The 20,140-nt window shown below is 38.9% G+C and overlaps 1 protein-coding gene across 1 annotated transcript in view; it reads right to left on the bottom strand.

The window, feature by feature from the left end:
• Positions 1-13,266, bottom strand: part of fndc4a (fibronectin type III domain containing 4a) — a 30,165-nt gene extending 16,899 nt beyond the window's left edge. The window contains exons 1-3 of the mRNA XM_042503776.1: positions 12,765-13,266; positions 2,509-2,624; positions 973-1,177 (exon numbers count right to left, since the gene is read on the bottom strand). Of these exons, the coding sequence (XP_042359710.1) occupies positions 973-1,177; positions 2,509-2,624; positions 12,765-12,840 (397 nt within the window). The 5' untranslated portion in view covers positions 12,841-13,266. The remainder of the gene's footprint in view (positions 1-972; positions 1,178-2,508; positions 2,625-12,764) is intronic.
• Positions 13,267-20,140: the final 6,874 nt, after the last annotated feature.

The raw sequence follows: 20,140 nt of genomic DNA, 5'->3' as shown, positions 1-20,140 counted from the left end.
GTTGACTTAATACCTGGCAATTTAACTTTTTGTTAATATTAACAAACCCCATAAAGTCACAACAACACACTGAGAATTTGTTGTCTGTATATTCAAAGCCTGATGTAGCTTACACTTACACTGCACCATGGAACTACATTATCATTTAAAAACAACAGGGCTTTCAGCATCAATGCCTAAACCGCAAGTAATTGAGGTCTGTACTTTTTTAAAAAAAAATCAGTAAATCATTCATGTCTTTAAGACATACCAGGCTGACTTTTAAAGCTAGAGTGATGATACTGGTATCATATAAAACTAGAAGACCCAAGGAACCCAGTGGCACCATGCCATGCTAGATTCTCAGTAAAGGAGCTTAATGATGCTTAGTTAGGCTAAATTTCGGCGATGGAAAAATGGCCATTTCACAGTGTTCCCTTTACCTCTCACCTAGATATATCTGAATGAAAATGGGTTCTATGGGTACCCATAAGTCTCTCCTTTACAGACATGGCCACTTTATGCTAGTCCCATGCAGTTTTTTGTTGTCATTTGATTCTGAATCAAGACAATCTAAGAATTTCTTACCCTTGTCAATATGGACTTTAAAAGAGTTATGAATGCAAAATAATGGAACTGAAAATATGATTTGAAAAATGCGATTAATTGCGATTAACGACTTAAATTCTGTGATTTATCAGAGTGCTCTGAAAAATGATACCAGGCGCAGCATTTTTTTTCCAGGCAGCTGCAGACACCCACTCTTTATAGAGAACAATTGAAAAAAAAAAAAAAACTGTTGCTGAGAAAAAAAAAGATAAGTGGACACAGGGCCGTATTCTTTATTTTTAGAAGGGGTTTATTTTTATTTCAGGAAACACAAGTCCCTGTGTTTGAATGACACTCTATTATTGTCCTTGGACACGGATAGAACTTTTTGCTCTCAAAAGAACTTTGCCACAGGTAATTTATCAAAACCTCCAAGCAGCTTACCTTGATTGGAGCTGTTAGAGGGGAAGCGGTCTGTCTTCTTGAGGGTACGAAAATGCACCTTCTTGCTGGCTTGGCTTTCACCGTAGAGGCCAATTGACTGGACCTGGATGATGTAGTCAGTCTCCTCTTCAAGGTCCCAAAGGACACAAGAGCGGCTGGTGGTGTTGACTTCCCGAATGAATCTCTGCATGTGTCCTTCTTGCCTCTGGGGATTGGAAGAGAATGGACTGATCTATAATCGATACAGTAGTCAATGAGGTGATCAAGGCAACCAGAGAGATTACCAGCCTGGCAAATGCGCCCCTAAGGAAGACAGTCTGTTCTGTAAAAAATTAAAAACAGTGACTATGGTGACCATGACAATGTGAGATGAAGGTGACCAACCAGAAAATATTCAAGGTGCTGCAGAACGACATGCTGAGAACTTTATTATATTAACAGTTGGCACTTTAGTTTCGCCATATGGAGTCTTGACTGGGAATGGAAAAGTTGGGGAGTCAATATTCTGATTAATTTAAACTGCAATTGCCTTGAGTCTTTCAGAGTCTCAGACTTTGTCTTTGACCTTTCTGAACGTTATTGGAGCAATCAAGACCCAGAGCTGTGAGAATTATTCCTCCTGCATGCACGCAAAGTTCTTTTCTCAGTGTGCTCTCTAGCCCATCTGTACTTGAAGTGGCTTTGGGCCAGATGTCTGTGTTTTATGGTCCTGCTTGAAAAAGCTCATTTCTCTCCGTAAACAATGAATAATGTGATTATTAAACCGTCATATACACTCAAGGCAATCACGAAACATGTTCAGATTCTACTGATGAGCAGCCGTTTCGGTGTTGTATTCAGCTCATCAGTTGCACTGAACAAATAGCAAAGTTAAATAGCTGCATGATGTCTTGAGCTGCATAAAGCATAAACACGATTACTGCAGCATATGGCATTCGGTGTCATTGGTTTTCCTATTTAAAGCTTTGAAATCCCGCGGCACCCCTTGTTTTCTCTTGACAAATCCACCATGCAAAGTTTTATTCTGACTCCAGGCTTGAAGGCAAGATTTAGTCAGCCATTCTGCATGCTAAGCAAAGCTTTAAGGGGTTCCTGAGAAAATATATCCACACAAAAAACAAATCTTTATTCTCTCGGGATCTTGTGCATGTGTGCCAATACTTACTCTGTATGCTGGACAAACTCGTTTATTCGTCATCAGGTGTTTGCTGAGCGCACGGCATCTCAGTGGACTTCAGGCGGTGAATATATTATCACTTCATGTTTTCATTGGCCCGTTTTATCCCAACATGTCCCACAAGCTGTCACAAACTGTGACACGCTAGAAAATGGATTCCAGGTGCACCTCTTCATACTGGCTGCGTGGTGTGCCAACAAAATTTCAACAAGACATGATGAAGGCTCAATGCCAAGCCGCAAATGGCTAGAGCCACAAATAAAACTAATACAATTTTCTCTTTTTTTGGAGGGGGGGTGGGGGTGTTCTGCTAATCTGCCCATGGTCTCTCTGATTTATAGTACAAGTTTATGACTTACCTGTTGTGAGATTGAGAAGCCGATTATTATATCTCCCTCTGGAACCTCCCAGGATACAGTTGCCGAGTCGGACCGCAGGTGTGTAACAGACACATTGACCGGAGCTGGTGGCCGGTCTGAAGGAAAGAAAAAAGAAGTAGAGGGGTCTGTTAATCCGCCAGTTCTTTTAAAGATATTTAATCATCTATGCCGTATGTGTCCAAACAGATTAATTTGGACAACATTTGGAAAGTCTCAAGCATTGGGGGTCAAGGTCAAAACTCACCACAGGTGTTTGAATTAAAAGTCTTAATTCAAAAAGCTCATGCCATCAGGTTTGTGTATGACTTGTGATCAAGAAACACAGTAACTGTTGGGTCTCATGTCTTCAAGCACTAGATGTGACTGAAGAGGTCTTTTTTTAAGGCGACATGGAGTACATTCTTCCTTTCATCTCCAAATACCAGCTTTACTGTTTTCTAATCCACTGTCCTCAGTACAACTTTAATCAGGCCCTGAAAAATTACAAGTGTGACTCTACGTGAACCGATATATTTTCTGTCACAGTCCAACACAAGCCCAAACTAGGGCAGCAGTTTTGGGCCTGAGCTCAATTAGAAACCCCAATTTCCACTGTAAATAAAAACTCTCAAGCAAACGTCTTTTCAGTGCAGAAACAAAAATGTGGGTTAGGTTGGTAAATACTTACTCTGTGCACCAGTACACTTTGCGGCAAACTGGAGCACTTGTAAATTTGGAGCCCTTTTCGCTAGCCAGTGGCATACACACACGCACACGCACGCGTGCACACACACACACACACACACACACATACACACACACACACGGACTCACTTGCACTAATGAGCATTCACGGCCAGACCGTTAACCACACCAAAGAACAGAGAAGCTCATATTTCAACACACACATAGGTATTGTGACTTCAGGACACCATTGCTCCACTATATCTTTACATAGCAAACAGTTGTTTACTCCTATATTAATGCTCTGATTATCGTATAGAGTTCTTTTTATCTTTAAAATGTTCACTTTCCTCTTTCCCTCCAAACAGCCTTGTGTGAATCTGACCAATGTAACCACGCTGTCTATCTCATGTCCACCTCCCTCGGACAGCGTTACATCTCTTCACGCTGTCACTTTGCAGCTATCTATCATGATTTAGTTGCCGGTGGAGACATTGACTGCAAAGCGGGACAAAAGCCTTAGTAGCAAAAGGCAGCAGAAACGAAGGGCGACAGATCTAATAGAGGACCCTGTACAGCTTCAAACTCTCTAAGCAATCGCTCGGATCAGATGGATGGGTGAGATGGGATTGGCTGGGCAGATAGGGGACCTGCAGGCCATCCTCAGGGCTTTTATCGTTAATGTGGGTCTAATGGACTTTGTGTGTTGTTGCAGACAGTATCTGAAGTAATGTTGAGAGGGTCAAGTGGGTGGGAATCTCTCAAGCTGTGAGATATGTGGAAAATAATGATAAAAAAAAAAATAATTTGTCATTGGGAAGGCATCAGAGAGGATGATACTTGTTACATAATTTAACACTTTTCTTAATGAGATGTAAGTACAGTATCACAGCTGCTACTTAAGTACCCACAGTAAGATTTTTAGTTACGGCTTTCTGTAGTAGCTCATTACAAAGGGAGTATTAATTGACAGTCAATTTGTATTTCAAACGCTTTTATTAACTCATGGAGCACAGGCGTAATAACCCATAACACAGTTATCTTGAGATGACAGCCAAAGGCATGCGCTGCTGTACGAGGACAATATTTCATCCAAAAAGTGCACTTGAGAGAGAAAGATGAAACGCGAAATGATGGAATTGGGAGCCATTTCAAATGATTTGCCGTTTGCTAACTCGGTCCCCTCTCACATCCCTCTCCTCTTATCTCCCAGCGCCTCCTCTTTTATCTCTCCCTCTTTCGCTTCTTGCGCTTCTGTCTGTTTTTATCTCGGAGACGATCAATGATGGCCTCTGTGTTCAGTGCAAGAGGTGACATTGAGGCAGATCTCAAGACCCTCAGGTCAGACGGGGCTATCAGTCTCCCCGCCTCGGCCCTCGTGGCATTATGAACCGCAGAGGGAGGTTGTGGGGGGGGGGGGGGGTCAAGGTCAAAACACAGCCACGACGCTCATGACACGCACAGAGATTGCTTTGTGGAGGGGAGCGAGTGAGATGAACAAGAGGCCAGACTAATGCTTAGAGAGCACAAGAGGAAATGAATGTTCCAACTGTAGAGAGAGCTGCTGGTAACACTGGTATCAAGAGGTTAAGAGGTGACGTCTGTCTCATTTTGTCCATTTAATAAGAGGATTATTAATGGCGGCGTTAAGATAGACGTATAGTAGGGCGCTGCACATATAGTATATATTGTCCTTGATCTGTGGAGAGCTGCAGGGAATGAGTCATACATATATTTACAGTAATGGCTCGTGTGTCCTTGTGTCTAAATGACTGCTAATTTTGTGTCATGAACATTTGATGATCATGCACTGTAAAATATGAGAAGTTGATCTCATTCAAAATAATCTTGGAAACAGCCTTGAAAAAGGAAAGTACTTAAAAAGTGCAACTTAAAAAATGACAAGTGAAATTACATTGTTCAAGTGTTAGCTACTTCAGTAAACCAGCTTAGTTGGACAAAGAGGATTTTGCCAATAATGAAGTTCTGTTTTCTTAACATGTTTAAGATCATACAAATACAACTGACCAGTATGAAGCCAGAAAAATACAGGTATGTAGCACAGTATATTTGGCTTACTGAAGTTGTTAAAACTTAGAAAGATTCATTTGCTTAAACTTGTAATTTTTAAGTTGCAACAACTTCACAAGATTAAGTAAATAGATCTAAATTTTAAGAAACTAAACAAACAGATACAGGAGACAAGAATTAAGATAAATAGTTATATTTACTAACATTTCACAAGCCAATTGGTTTCCTTAATTTTTTAAAAAGTAAAATCAACTTGTCTGATTTTATAGTGTGCTAATGACCATGTAATTTAATCTGTTACCAGCAAACTAACAGATAGAATAGAATAATAGAAGCTTCTATTCTTGCAACTGCACCATCCATATTGCCCACACTTTGCCAAAATACCAAGGATTTGCTTTTGTTTTGGGCAGAATCTGACTACTTAAACACTATCAAGCGTATTTTGCCATGAGCTTATGTTGTACAGTGCACACTCTTCAGAATCAGGTGCAACATTTATCTAAGACAGGACACATTCATTCCTCCTCAAGCTCATTGTCCTTTAGGTAATGGGGGTTACAGACAGCCACGCAGTAACCATGATGCATTGTCCGCGGCTCATTTGCTGGTGATGGAGCAAGTGACGGTTCAGTTGAAGCGGGCCATGAATCATCACTAATGTATAAGTGCCCTCTCCCTATATGATGTTGTCGCCATTGGAGGCGATTGTGCGGGACAAGTGTATTTTCAACTTGAAGTACCTTTAAGGTGACTTTTGCATTGTAAAAATGTATACCTTCATACCTGTATATATCTTCATTTCTCTTTTTCTGTTACGATTTGACAGATGAGCAAACTAGCTCTGACATAACTCTTCCCGAGATGTTTTCCTCAGCAGCACTTTGTTGACTTTGAGTCAAAGGGAAGATAATTGGTCATTTGATTAGTTTGTGGTTGGATCGATCAGATTGATCAGATCAGTAGATTAAATTAGAGGAGCAGCTGCTGCAAAGGCAAGTGAAGGCAAACTTTTAAACCCAGCACTGGACTGTGGGATGTTGGTGGCGTACTTTTTATTACTGAGGTGGCCAAAATGAGGCACTAACTTATGCAGGGGTGGCATGAAGTACAAGTGCTGCTGCAGGCACACGCGTTGGCATAGCTTTGATTTATCATTTTTGTCTCCACTACCTAAGTCAATTACCAACATTGCAGTATCTTATATTCCTGGTTATAGTTTAGTTTAAAAGATAAATAGTCATGCCCAAATCCAAATCAAAGCAGATCTTCCTATTCTTTGGCTTTTTGGCAGGCTACTTTGGCACATCACTGCCTCTCAGGTTTAGGACTGAATTGTGCCTATAAACAAATGGGTACTAACAAAATAAGAACAAATAATGGATACAAAAAACCCCAAAACCCCCCAGAAAATTTGTTTATATATCACTTCCTACATGAGGTCTGTTGTTGCATCATTTCATATTTCAGAGGCTCATGATGAATAAGAGAAAAGTTGTTGCCAAAATGCTATCACTGCTGGCTCAGGAGCAGCCAACAGACGATAATGTGATTTCCTAATGCAAATATTTTTATTGATGTGAAGTCCAATAGTCCAATCCTCTTCCTCGTACCCCCCTCTCTTTTGTTTGGTGTTCCCTTCTGCAGTAATAAGTGTCATTGTGAATACTTCAATATGTTATCAGCCACGTGCCCTGAGTAAGCCCTGCTCCGCACAATTGGTTACGTAAGATCTGAGATCAAACTGCAATAGGTCACAGTGGCCGAGGCGTGTGTTGGTGCAAACAAATGGTGAGACCCTCTTGGGATGTGGGCGCACTGCCACGATGAATCATAGCATATAGCTAAAGCCCGGCACATTAGCTACTCCCCATCTAACCAGAGTGCACGGAGAGATAGTGAGAGTGCTGGTGGATCTCTGAATGGCTGACGAGCCACGTGGAAAGGAGCCCAGTTTGATTTGTTAGAGCGAGGTATCCGTAGTTTGCCCTCTATATTTGCTTGCGATGCAATATGTCCTGATTTATGCATAGTTAGTTTCATGGTTGCTTAGACTTTCACAGCATAAAAGAAGAGATTGTTTTTTATACGGTCAAATAATACCAATTTTGATTTATCACCATAAAACAGCCTCTGCAGCTTTTGATCACAGATCACCTTGGAAAACCATGACACATTGATTACACAGAAAAAAACGAGATGTGAGGAAAATTGGAGATTACATCACCTGTCTGATTTATTAGCAACATAATTTGGCACATGACATGTCATTTCTCCATTTTTTGTGGTGCCTGAAGAAAAGCATTACGATTGAAATGCATAGCCAGTGTGGGGGAAAAAAGCAATGTATCTGCCTTTTTGTGTTTACTTTATGCATCTGATGTAGGTTTTGACTGATGGCACCCATGGGTAATTTAAGTAACTGTTTAAAGGCTCTTAAAGGGACACTTCACTCAGCTTGTGAAGCTCAAAGCGCCAAAAAAGACACACATTTGAAAACTCAACAGCAATTGCTCTTTCCAGAAATCATGACCCGGTTACTAAAGATAATCTACACACCTTGTTGTAAGCATTTTCATGAAGGAATTATTATTTTTTCGTCTACCAAACCACATTTTTCAGCCGTGTCACTGCACAGAAGGAAGTGTGCATCTACTCATGAACAAGAGGCTCGTGCTCGTGGCAGCTGAAATGTAAACAATAATGGCATCCTTCTCGGCTGAGTTGTAATGTTAGCTAGTTCAGTGGTGCTAGGTGAGCTAGCAGTAGATGCAAACTTCCTTTTGCATGGTGACATGGTTGCCATCTAATTCCATATATTGGAGCGAAGGCAAACATCTCTACGGCAGATATCTCCAACACCTCTCACCAAAACAAATTAGATTGATAGATGCCGCTACATGTAAAATAGAAAATAAGTATTTTTGATTTTAGGATGAACTGTCCTCTTTAAATCTCATCAAAATTTTGTAGCAGATGCTGTATCTGGATGCCAAGCAGACATTGTAATTATATGCGTTTCATTTAAAAAGTGTGATAGCAGAGTCAGCGACCTTTTCTGGCTTCAGTTACTGTGAGAAATCCTCTGAAGATCGACTTCTTTAATTTCTGTCGACAGTTTTGAACCCAGTTCTTTCTTTTGGATGATTTTCAAAACAGCTTATGCATTCATTTCCAGTTAGAGGTATAACCAACCATTTGCTCCATGACTCAGTAAATGTCCCAGATAAATGCAGAAGCAGCTAATTCTTCATTTTACAAACTATGTCAAGTCTGACATAAATGAGTGCTCAGCTCATTATTCTGCCACAAATGTTCATAAATGCTCAAAATGATTGATTTATTCACTAACTCCACAAGGTGCATAATTCTTATTGACTCAAACACTTAAAAAATGGAAAAACAGCGGTTTACAAAGGTTGTGGGCTGAATTATCGATCATATTTCAGTCTCAGTTACTTATAAGCAGGCGACCGTTTGAAGGGCTGCTTGTAAAGTAAAGTAATCCCTTCCTAATACTTCTAATGTGGTAGTCCCTTGAGAGATAATATATTCACCGACGTCTTATAAATAAAGGCAGTAACTCATAACAGGTGCAGTGAATGTTGATGTGTTGCCCAGTCAGTCTTCAAACAGCTTCATCTGGATGTGTTTCAAACCCAGTTGAGAAAAGTCTAAATGTTCTTCTGTGCTCAGCGGGGGGTTGTCACAAAGCTGCTCACAGGCCTCAGTGTTGCAAATTGCCTAGTAGTGGAGCTCTTAAGCAATGTCGTGCTGGTTTTATCACAGCCGCAGCACTGTCTGCCCCCGTATTACCTTTAGAGACCTTTTTTCTTCTTCTTATTTCATCTCCAAACTCCAATCCCTTCTGAGATTCTGCCTTACTTTAACATGTAATACCGTGCAAAAGCAGTGACTTATATGGTCTTTGATTATATCTCTGACTCTACTTCACTAGTATTTATCTTGTGCAGCAACAACAGCATGAAGTATTTAGATGGATATAGATGGAAGGACTTGTCCAGCCAGGCGTGGATACATTTCAGAGCCTCTCTACAGTAGAGGCACTTACTGTCCTTCCCTTTAGGTACGCTCTGTCTTCTTTCTCACTGACTCAGAGGCTGCGAGACGGCAGTGGGACCAGATGGGACCAGGTGCCATTCTAAGGTTAATGTAATCACTGGCCATATCCCGAGGCTTTCCAGCCACAAGCTAACATTACTTCATCATCCCAAAACTGTAAAGCCTAGCACACAGGAGTAGACTTGTAAAGCTGTTAATAGTTTGTACCATAAATTTTACTGGCAACAGTTTTTTTGTTTACTGGCACTACAGACATCTAAATAAGACACCAACAAGCGAGAGCCACCGTATGAAGATATGAGATCTAGGATCGAATGAAACCTGTTTTTCCACACTCTGTAGTCTGCATTTTTTCTCTGTATGTTTAACTGTCTGCCATTTGACAGCAGATAAAATTATGACAACTGGAGCAAATATTGGCCCTCACTCAGATGGATTCAGTTCTAATACAGAGCGTCTATTTGTCAAGAACGTGTCACCAGGTTTCATGAACAGCAGATTGCCAATTTGAAGAATGATATGAGCCTGGCCATCCAAATAAATCCAATAAATTGTAATTCCTGTTTGCTGAGCGCCTACAGCTCTGGTTAGTGGGATTGATTTTTGAGAGTGCTTGTTTTCAGGCTGTGTGAATGTGAATGTTGTTATCCACATTCAAGTTTTTCTTATTAGGTTGGACCAAGAAAAATTAAGCAACTAGAGTGGGTTTTGACTAAGGAAGATTGCATGATACTGGGTTTTTTCTAGTTTAGATGCTTTAAGAAAATGTTGGCATCGTAGGCCTACCTTCCTGCAAACCACAAATAGGTTTTATATGTATCATATCAACATTTATGAAGTGGTGTAGTATATGAGCTGCTTTGTTATCTGGAGGTGAAGGGGGTGGTAGATGGCATGACATTTAGGCGCTATGCTTGCCAAGCATAAGAAAACTGCAGATTAATGTTCGAGACCCACAAACAACAAAACCAGCTGTGTTTTAGTGACCTGTTTCCATGTTGCCAGCGGCTTCTTAGGCACCAAACATTGGTTGGTAGTGCCCCATTGCTGTTTTTCTAGTGTTTTTTTCAGGCACCAAACGTCAGTGTTTTTAATGACCCTCACTATTTTCTCAGCAGCTTTTTGGCAAAAAATGTTTTTTTTTTTTTAGCAACCTGCCACTGTTGTTCCAGCAGCTTTTTACACACCTTTTTAACAAATTGTTGCTGTTTTACAAGAAGCTTCTAAGGCACCAAATGTGGGATATTTTTAGCGACCCATTACTGTGTTTTGAGTGGCTTTTCAGGCACCAAATGTTGGTGTTTTTGGTGACATGTTGCTGTTTTGAAAGTGGCTTTTAAGGCATGAAACTTGACGCTGTGTTACCAGTGGCTTTTTAGACATCAAATGTGGGTTCTTTCCAGTGACATGTCACCGTTTTTCTACCAGGAAAAGTGCTACAAAAAGCATTTTGTCATTTTTTTTTTTTAAAACCAAGACATCACAGCTTTTTTAGCTGGGAAACTGCCATGAAAAGCAGGTATATCAAGCCAAAACATGATTTTTTTCTGAACCACCACCAAATATTGTTTGTGCTTAAATTTCATCATACATTAACGACAGTATTTTTAAAACAGAAAGAAACTTTGCATTCCAATGCATTCGCTACATAATAACGTACATAGGCAAGTATCCACGGTTTGCAGAATCACACAATGCAAAAATTTTTTTCTGGGGACTGGGTTGAATTTTTCCTTATTACATTTAGATATTGGAAGCTTGATGCTGCCTTTAAAACATGATTATCTAGACCAAATGTCATGTTGAAAAGCATGCAACAAATTTTAATAATCTTACTATGACTTTCAACATATTAAAGCAACTTCCATTCATTGCATTATCTAAGAGAAGCTTCACTGAAATGCGCCCTTTGCCTGCTTTGTTGAAAATTTCATGTACAACCTCATGTGAACCTCAGAAGCTCACAATTAATTTAGAGCTTTCCCTGAATGTCACTATGAATCCCATAGTATCAAACCACGCAAGGGGCTGTCAGTAATAAATTCAACATTTCTTTTCACTTACTTTGAAGCTCATTGCTGTGGCCAAATTCATATTTCTTAGTGTTATGTTTATTATTTTAATCGTGGCTTTTCCTGCTCTTGACAGCCCTGTGCAGAACTCCACTGAGATCAGAGATGCTCTTGTGTTTCACATGTCAGTGCAGAACATGACAAAAGCTCTGAATATTTCTATCATTCAGACAGACAGTGCACACACCCACAGAAAAAAAAACAGTGAAGTGCCAATCTGATTTTCTCAAGGCGCTATCACATGTAAGACTCTGCTCCCTTGAGAGGCGAGGGAGGAAGTGATAGAGGTAGACAGGTAGATAAAGAGGCAGAGATACTGTAGATGCACGCATGCAGAGGCAGACAGAAGATTTCTGTCACAGAAATAGAAAAGATTCATAAACAGTAAGTCTGAGGATGAGCTTGCAGTGGAAAGAATGCAAAAATAATTATGTTTGGTATTTATTCAAGCTGTAAATGTATGGGACCACCTACAATTAAGCAATCTGTCTCATGTTTGATCTAAAGACAGCTCTGCAACTGGTGTTTCTATGGCACATTATTATAGAAAAGTAAATGCACATATATATGTTGGCACACTGTGAGAGCTTTTACACATTTGCAGATTGTCTAATAGTGCCATAATTTAAAAATGGAATTATCTTTCCTTTGTCAAACAAAAAAGTGCTTTACAAGAGATAGATAGATAGATAGATATACTACTTCATTCATCCTCACTGGGAAATTCTTGTATCTAGTAGCTCCTATAAAATTACAAAAATTACAAATTAAAAACCACAACAACAATTCAAAGCCGACAAGATAAAAGAAGAACAAAGAACAAAATTCATTGAGTCCTTAAGTGACTATTTATTTATTTATAAATAGTATAAAAAAAAAATGTGTGTTTTATTGGATGCATAAGTAGGGCAAATTTTCAAGGTTATTCTTAAGGTTATTATAAAGTTATGAATTTTAATATAAAAACACAAATTATATTTTAACAACATGTCATTATTATTATTATTATTGTTATAACTATGTTATTTTATTTTATTGGTGTTTTTTTTTTTTTTTTTTAGAAATAATTCATTGAAAGTAAAGAAAGGCATAACAGCCCATATTGTACCTAAACATGCTTGCAACCTCTATATGTGTTTTAATCAATGTTAATGGATAAACTACAGTAGATTTGAGCATACAAAACACATTTAGATATCGTTTCATATTTGATTGGAGGGTGACATTAATTGCATCATCGGGTGCAAATTAAAAATACAACGAAAGCCTCTTTAGACTCTCACAAACACAGCTGCAGCTTTGCAATACTTTGGCTAATGGCGCATTTTACAAGGCAAAGTGCACAATAATTGATTTGACTCCTCTGCCATAGAGGCTCATACTTACTTGCTCCTACCAAGAACATGTCGCTGCCAAAAAGCAACAGGACAACGGAGTTGACCAAAACAAGCAGACGAGCCATGTCTCCGTGGGTATCGTTGCTCCTCTTTGATTAAAAACGTAAATCTCCTATGCTTGAAGGGCAACAAAATCACAGCAGTTCATTGTTGTAACATGATGAATGAATGGAACGTTTCTGGCTGAATCGAGCTCGCGCTGGTCAGTAAATAGATAACCAGTGAAAGTATGTGATAAATGACGAGAACATTTTGTCGAGCCGAGGCGGATTCTTCATTTAAATCCACAAGTCCTTCATGGTGGTGGTGTCCGAGTTAAATCTGGAAACTGTAGACTTCCATCATTCATCGAGAGAGAGCTCAGGTATGAACAGATCGTGGGAAAAGATGACGCTCACAGGCTCGTCGGTCCCCTCACAGACTGAGGGGACGCCGCGGGGCGATTCAGCACCATAGACAGCGCCTAAGTTTTCAGACTGCCCTCGCGCTCCGCAGCTCAGGCTGGTTATTCACGCACGCGGGATTGGTCTATTCCTGCAGTCCTTTTTCCGGTGTAGCCCCTAAAGTAGCCTATGAATGAGACCTTTGGGTTTCTAGCGTTTCAGCTCAAGTGCACGCGCAGCAAAGCATGATTAATGTTCCACGTGTCAGCAGCGGCCGAACGCCTACCTGAGCTACTTCACACTTAAGCCAGTGCTGCTTTAGTATTTCATCAGCAAATAGCAGGAGCTAATATTTACAAGGTGTGGAGTGTTGATATTATAGAGTGTTTCCATGTTGCCTTGAATAACGGGGACATTTAAGAGACACTAGGGACTGTTGTTTATTTATCAGAGAATGGAGGTGGCTGTTTTTTTGTTGTTGTTGTTGTCTTTGTTTTTTTTTCTCTTGAGCTTCCCAGAGTGACTGGGGGAAAATGTATGACCCTACCTCCACCATAAATTAGTTGATAGATTTAAAAACTTATTCTTTTATGCTACTAAGCGAAAAGTTGAAGATGAAGTCCTGGAGTTGAGAAAAAGCTTTGGTTTTTCACTCTTGTGACACTGTAAACAGTTTATTTTTGGCAAAGTTATAAATGAGATATGTAGAATAAAGTGAGTATGGATGTATAACTATTTTAAGCTTAGATTTGGCTATTTTTTTCTGAGTAAGATGGGAATGCATAATGTGTTCAAGGACAGTTGGGAATTTGAAAATTCAACTATTAGTTCTGTTTTTACAGTTTGTAGCTGTGATAAATGCTGTAAATCTGGCATTTTTTTTACATGGCATGTTTAAACATGGCATGTTTTCTTTTAAAAATCGGCAGTAAAATAAATACAGTACACAGTCATTTAAAGTCGTATGTCCCTCCCCTGAGCCAAAATTATATTTAAAAAAAACGAAAGTTCCTCCCAAGTGCCTAAAAAATTATTTGACATGCCTCAGCTCTTTCTGCACCACTCCTGCCCTCTCATAAATAACAAACAGCCCCTTCCTTGAGACAAGTATTTTCTATCATTACACACACTGTAGCACTGCTGCACTTCATTCACTAAACCTGTGGTGAGAAATGTAATAAGCATGAAGTGTTTTATGTCCAGCCAGCCCCCCCTTATGTTCTGTATCCACAAACAGCAGCAAGTTGCTGTGCTGCTCACCCATCATATACTGCGCAGCCCCACCTAAAACACACGGTGTTATCACAGAGATGAATCATGTTGATAAGCTGAGTGCACTGCCTCATGGGACAAGCGTTCCACATCAAATTGCTTGTCTATAGGGAATCTGCCAGCACATGCAGGCTACTGCAGTCTTTACTCACAGCACCATGAAAAAAGTCATCAAATGTTACGGGAGAATTCTAAATCAGAGGATGAGAGGATATAAAAAAACACATCATGCAAATTTTATAACTGCAATAAAAGGAGTGAAAATAACTCGTAACACAGAAGTGTATGTTGCCCCTTTCAAAACTTTATTTCATTTTTGTCTGCTAAATTAACCACTCAAAACCTTTTAGTGGTCAGGAAAAGATTGTTTCCCCCCTCTCTGAGGCGTTGCCATGGTTTCTGTGTGCTCACCAGTCCTCTGTGAGCCGGAGCAGACAAAGGCTTTGTAAAAAGCATTTAAGCCAGATATTAGATATTGGAGTTACCATGACAGCTGTCTATTTGTATAGCTGACATTTCTTTGGCATTTATCTCAATATGAGACACTGAAACACTCAATGTATAGACCGTGTTCTTTTGTGCTTTCTATGAAAAGGCAATATATTATATAGCGTTAGTTATGGGAATCAAATTCAAGGTAAAATTTTATTGACAAAAAAGAAAAGGTTAAAAGATACAAGTACAATTCATGAGACATAATTAAGACGTGAAAAGGGACACCCTACTAAGCTATGTATAACTTGAGAACGGGGACCCAGTCAAAGAGGAAATAGTTTTTGCAATATATTTACTAATGCACCGTCTGTTTAAGAAAAGAAAAAGAAAGTACATGGATTGCACAGTAACATCTCCAACCTACAAAACCCCTAAGACTAACCAAGAACCTTAAACTAAACTACCCTAACGCTAACTACATAATGGTCTCAAGATATTTATTCCATCAGTCTAAACATTGGTTATAGAGATAAGATACCATAGAGGGAGGCATATGGCAAGTGAAATTAACACTACAATTTAAATGGATTTTGAGAGTACTTAGTTTAGAAGTTTTTAGCTGTTTAGGGTGTTCAAACTTTAAAATATTTTTGTTGTAAATGCTAAGAACGAGGCTGCAGTGAATATACAGTTATTTTTCTTTAAACCTTTGCATACCAAACTTAAAGGAGCAGTGTGTAGGATTTAGTGACATCTAGTGGTGAGAATTGCAGATCGCAACCAGCTGAAACTTATTCCATGTGCCAAGCTTGAATTCTTGGTCAGGATTCTTTCAGTATTCATTGTTCGGGAATTTTTTACTGGCAGCTGAAATATTCAAAAAACAAAGAGACCTGGAGATTTTAACTGCCAAAAACACTGAATGGCATGGTTATACAATGAAAAAAAGTGGTGTTTTTGCAATGCTGCTCATCACAGAGGCACTGCTAGCTACGATGGTCGATGCAAAACCACAAAAATATGAATGGGCCTGTCTAAAGCCTGTGTCTGGATTGTCTGTTCTGGGTGGATATCGTGAATGAGGACATTTCCTACCAAGGTGTAAACAGCTTGTTCTACAGTAATATAATATATTGTATTCCATTTCTGCTAATATATCCCCTAAACCCTACACACTAGACCTTTAACTTTCTTCCAGTTATTTTTGAGCTCATCTGTAATACAAATCCCTTGAATTCTCTTGGGGTAAATGTCATCCTACAGTTTGAGGATCTTAGTTACAGTTAAACAATTATTTTGCAAAAAAAAGAGCCATCAATTGAAATAAAGACTGATCATGGACTAATAATTTCTTCAATGTGCATGTGAAATTCATAATGAAGTAATATTGATATGTGATTGTATCTTAATTCTAGTTATATCCTTTGGAATGAATTGTGGTAATATTCAGAGAGAGAGAGAGAGTTCTTGGCTCACATATAGTTAGAATTATGCCTCTACTTTGCAGGGGATTTCTGTTTTTTACTCCTAAAAAAATCCTCTTGCAGTCTCTTTTCGGTCCTGTAAGATGATGGCCAGTTTTGTATCCCAAATTAGGCAGAACCACAGAGTGATGCAGCCTTAGCCTTACAGTCTTTAACAGTAACATGAGCCAGATTTAATGCAAAGTCTTGGCAGGATTAGTTACTTTATTATTTATATAAATCACTTAATACTTAATAACTGGTTCACGTGTGTACAGCCAAGAGTATAAGAGGACACAAATCTGTTGTAACAAGGAGTTGCTGACTTGTAAGTTTTTATAAAACCTCTCTGGCTGAAGTTAAAAAAACAACTTCCTAAGTATACATTAGCAACTATATCACCTTGAAAAAAGGCATCAGACTCCTTTTTTTTTCAAATTAATCAACACATTGAGCAAGAATGAATAGAACATCTTTCTGTTTCACTTTTTATGCCTCTACATTAGCAATAGCCCTAGCCGGAGGCATTATGTTTTCGGGTTGTCCATACATCCCATTCTCATTAACACAATATCTCAAGAACAATTTGAGGGAATTTCTTTAAATTTGGCACAAACGTCCACTTGGACTCAGTGATAAACTGATGGTGGTTTGTGGTCATAGTTTAAGGTCACTGTTACCCCACCTGTCTCATTCTTGTGAACGTAATATCTCAGTACAAGGGAATTTTTGGCACAAACATTCACTTGGACTTAACAATATTTTTTGGTGGCCAAAAGTCACTGTGACCTTACATCCCTCTCATTCACATGAACACCATATCTCAAGAACGCCTTGAGGGAGTAAAAATGAACTTACACAACTTCACAAAACATGTTTTTGGCCATAACTCAAGAATTAGTATGCTAAATTTGAAAGAAATTCACACAAATTTGTAATAGGATATACTGATGAAGTGCTGACAGTTTGTATCCAAAAGGTCAAAGGTCGGGGCATCGAGTGGCTTAGTGGCTAGAGCAGGTGCCCCATGTACAGAGGTTGTATCCTTGCCAAAGCGACTGCGGATTCGATTCTGGTCTCAGCCCTTTGCTGCATGTTGCCACCCCTCTCTCTCCCCCTTTCACACTAAAGCTTTCCTATACATTAAAGGCATAAAAGCCCCAAAAGTCAGCTTCACCTTGACATCACTCAATATCATAACTCAAAAACAGAAGAGAAGACATCTGGTCAGATACTGAACTAGTGACGACTGACATTAATCTAAGGTGTTCACCTTGAAACAGTGCCAATTGTATAACTCTTCTGTGTGTCATTTTTCACAGACGTGGATGTAACTGCAATTTCAGTTTTTTAGGGGGGCATCCAACTATGAGCTGGTTATTGTAGTTTGCCACATGTTTCTGAATCAAAATAAGTCTTTCAGCCCTATGATAACTTACTCTTTAGTTACATCAGAGTTCACCTTCATCAAAATTAAAGGCAGCATTCAGATGCAGGAGCTGCTGTAGTCTATAGAATTATGTGTGAATTAAAGGTTGAGTTTTTAATACCTCATATTATTGGAAGTTTTCAAAAAAGGCATATAAAGGTAATTCATATAGCCTAAGTGGAAATATTCCACAATTGATCAAAGCGGGAGATATATTAGGAATGATTTACAGGAACATTAAAAAGAAATGAGAGAATGTTGGAAAAATAACAAAAGCTCAATCGCACTGAAAAGTGTGCTATAAGGAATCCAATGAACAGCTTACAATGGAGCTGAAACGATACAAGCTGTTTTCAGGCATATGGCTTTTTAGTTTTGTGCAGCAGCACTCAACACGTCCTGCACTTCAATTTGGCTTCATTCTAATTTTGGATTGAGTTGTTTGTTTTCAACATAATTGCACCAGTAGCTGTTTCTCGGCTGTTTGCTGCATGAGGGAGAGTATTCCTTTGTTTTATATGTAATTTGTAAAAACAACAGCAGAGTCCTGCTAAATGAATTTAAGCTTTGTGCAAAAAGACACATAATGAATAGATTTCCACTGTCTGTAGGAGGGCCATTTGTGACTGATGATTTGTGTGATATTGTATTAGAGTTGCAATCACAGAAAAACATATACACGCCTGAAGGTTTTGGAATATTGAAGCAGACAATTTCTTTATAATACACTGACGGAAAAAGTGTGGCACTATATTATTAAAAATCAAACAATTAGGGACACCAGTTGTTAAAGGTTGTGCTCGGTCTGTTTTTCCTGGAACCGACGTGACATCTTTCCAGATGTCAGATGTTGCCTTCCTGTGTTTGCAGCACATTTTGTATTTACAGATTTGCATACAGAAATGCCAGCAGTTTGTTAGTGTATATCTTCTTGCTGTCAACTACAAGACAAATAAGCATGGTGGAGGTCTCTCATAGTGTCAGTTTGCCATCACCTCAGCATCAAGAGACATTTATTGTTTGTACATGAGTGCAGGTATATTTGCACGTGATTTTTTTAAGGAAAACTGAATCTGTGTAATGACGGAGTAGCTCAGTAAATCCTTAAACATTTGGTGTTTATTTCTTCTATAGTTACAGTTCTAGTTAAAGGTTTAGTAGTTACAGTTATAGTTATAGTTGATCACAGTAGCGCTAATGTACAACACCTGTCCACAGAGGGCTTTTTTTCAAAGGAGGAATAGAATATTTAAAAAAACAGAAAATACATTCACAAGCACGTACACAGACACCCAAAAAAGAGCATTAGTAAATCCATGCACGAAATACATCCACAAATATCACAAATACATCCCCAAAGATACATCCACAAATACACATAAAAAATACTTCCCGACCCATACACAGAAATATAACCACACAATTTCCAAAGTACAGATATGTCTAAAGTGGTATTAAGTGTGAGAACAATGTTATCCCCTTTTAGCTGTGATTTAATACCTTTATTAAAAACAATAAAAGGTTTTTTTAACCAGCTTTTTTTCTCCCCATAGCTCCATCTGATAATCTTAGGTTTCCCCTCTAAATGTGTTAAATTAAAGGTGACAGTTCAACCCCAAATCAGCAATACATATTTTTTCCCAACCTGTAATGCTGTTTATCAATCTAGATTGCTCAAAGCACCACCCAAAAAATTTGAAAACTAAACATTAATGTTTCTTTTCAGAAATCATAACCTGGTTGATCTTGTTGTGAGCAGTTTTATCTAGGAAGTATTTGCTTTTTACACCTGCCTACTGTATCAGCATGCAGAAGGAAGTGTGCATCTACTCATGGATGAGAGACTCGTGCTCGTGGTAGCATGAGATATATTATTAATGGTGTCATTCTTGGCTGGACTGTGACGTTAGCCAGCTCAGTGGTGGTAGGTCCCTCTGCGTGGTGATATGGTTGACAGGTGAAGGTGAGTCTGCACACAACAAGGTCCATGGATTATCTTGAGTAACGAGGACATTAGATCTGGAAAGACACATTGCTATTTAGTTTTTAAAACGTAGTTATTTGGCCCTTGAGCACCACAAGTCAAGTGGCATCAAGTTCCATTGTAATAGAAAGAAGATTCAAAGATTCAAAAAACTTTATTGTCTATCACATAGTGACAGAAAATTGCCTTTGGTAGGGGGCTCCAGCAAAATGAAAAAGAATTCACACCCATTACACTCACATAAAATTAGGCATCAGTTCCATAGATCAATAAAAACATGTGTACAGCTACATTTAAAAAGCAATGGCCATCTCTACAGCTGATATCTCCAACACTTGGCAACTCACACCAAAACAGTCTAGATTAATAAATAGCACTGCAGGTAACAGGAAGAATATT

The sequence above is a fragment of the Plectropomus leopardus genome, chromosome 16, assembly GCF_008729295.1.
Source record: "Plectropomus leopardus isolate mb chromosome 16, YSFRI_Pleo_2.0, whole genome shotgun sequence".
NCBI lineage: Eukaryota > Metazoa > Chordata > Actinopteri > Perciformes > Serranidae > Plectropomus > Plectropomus leopardus.
Note: the sequence above shows the minus strand (reverse complement) of the source record. Positions and strands in the feature narration are given on the sequence as shown.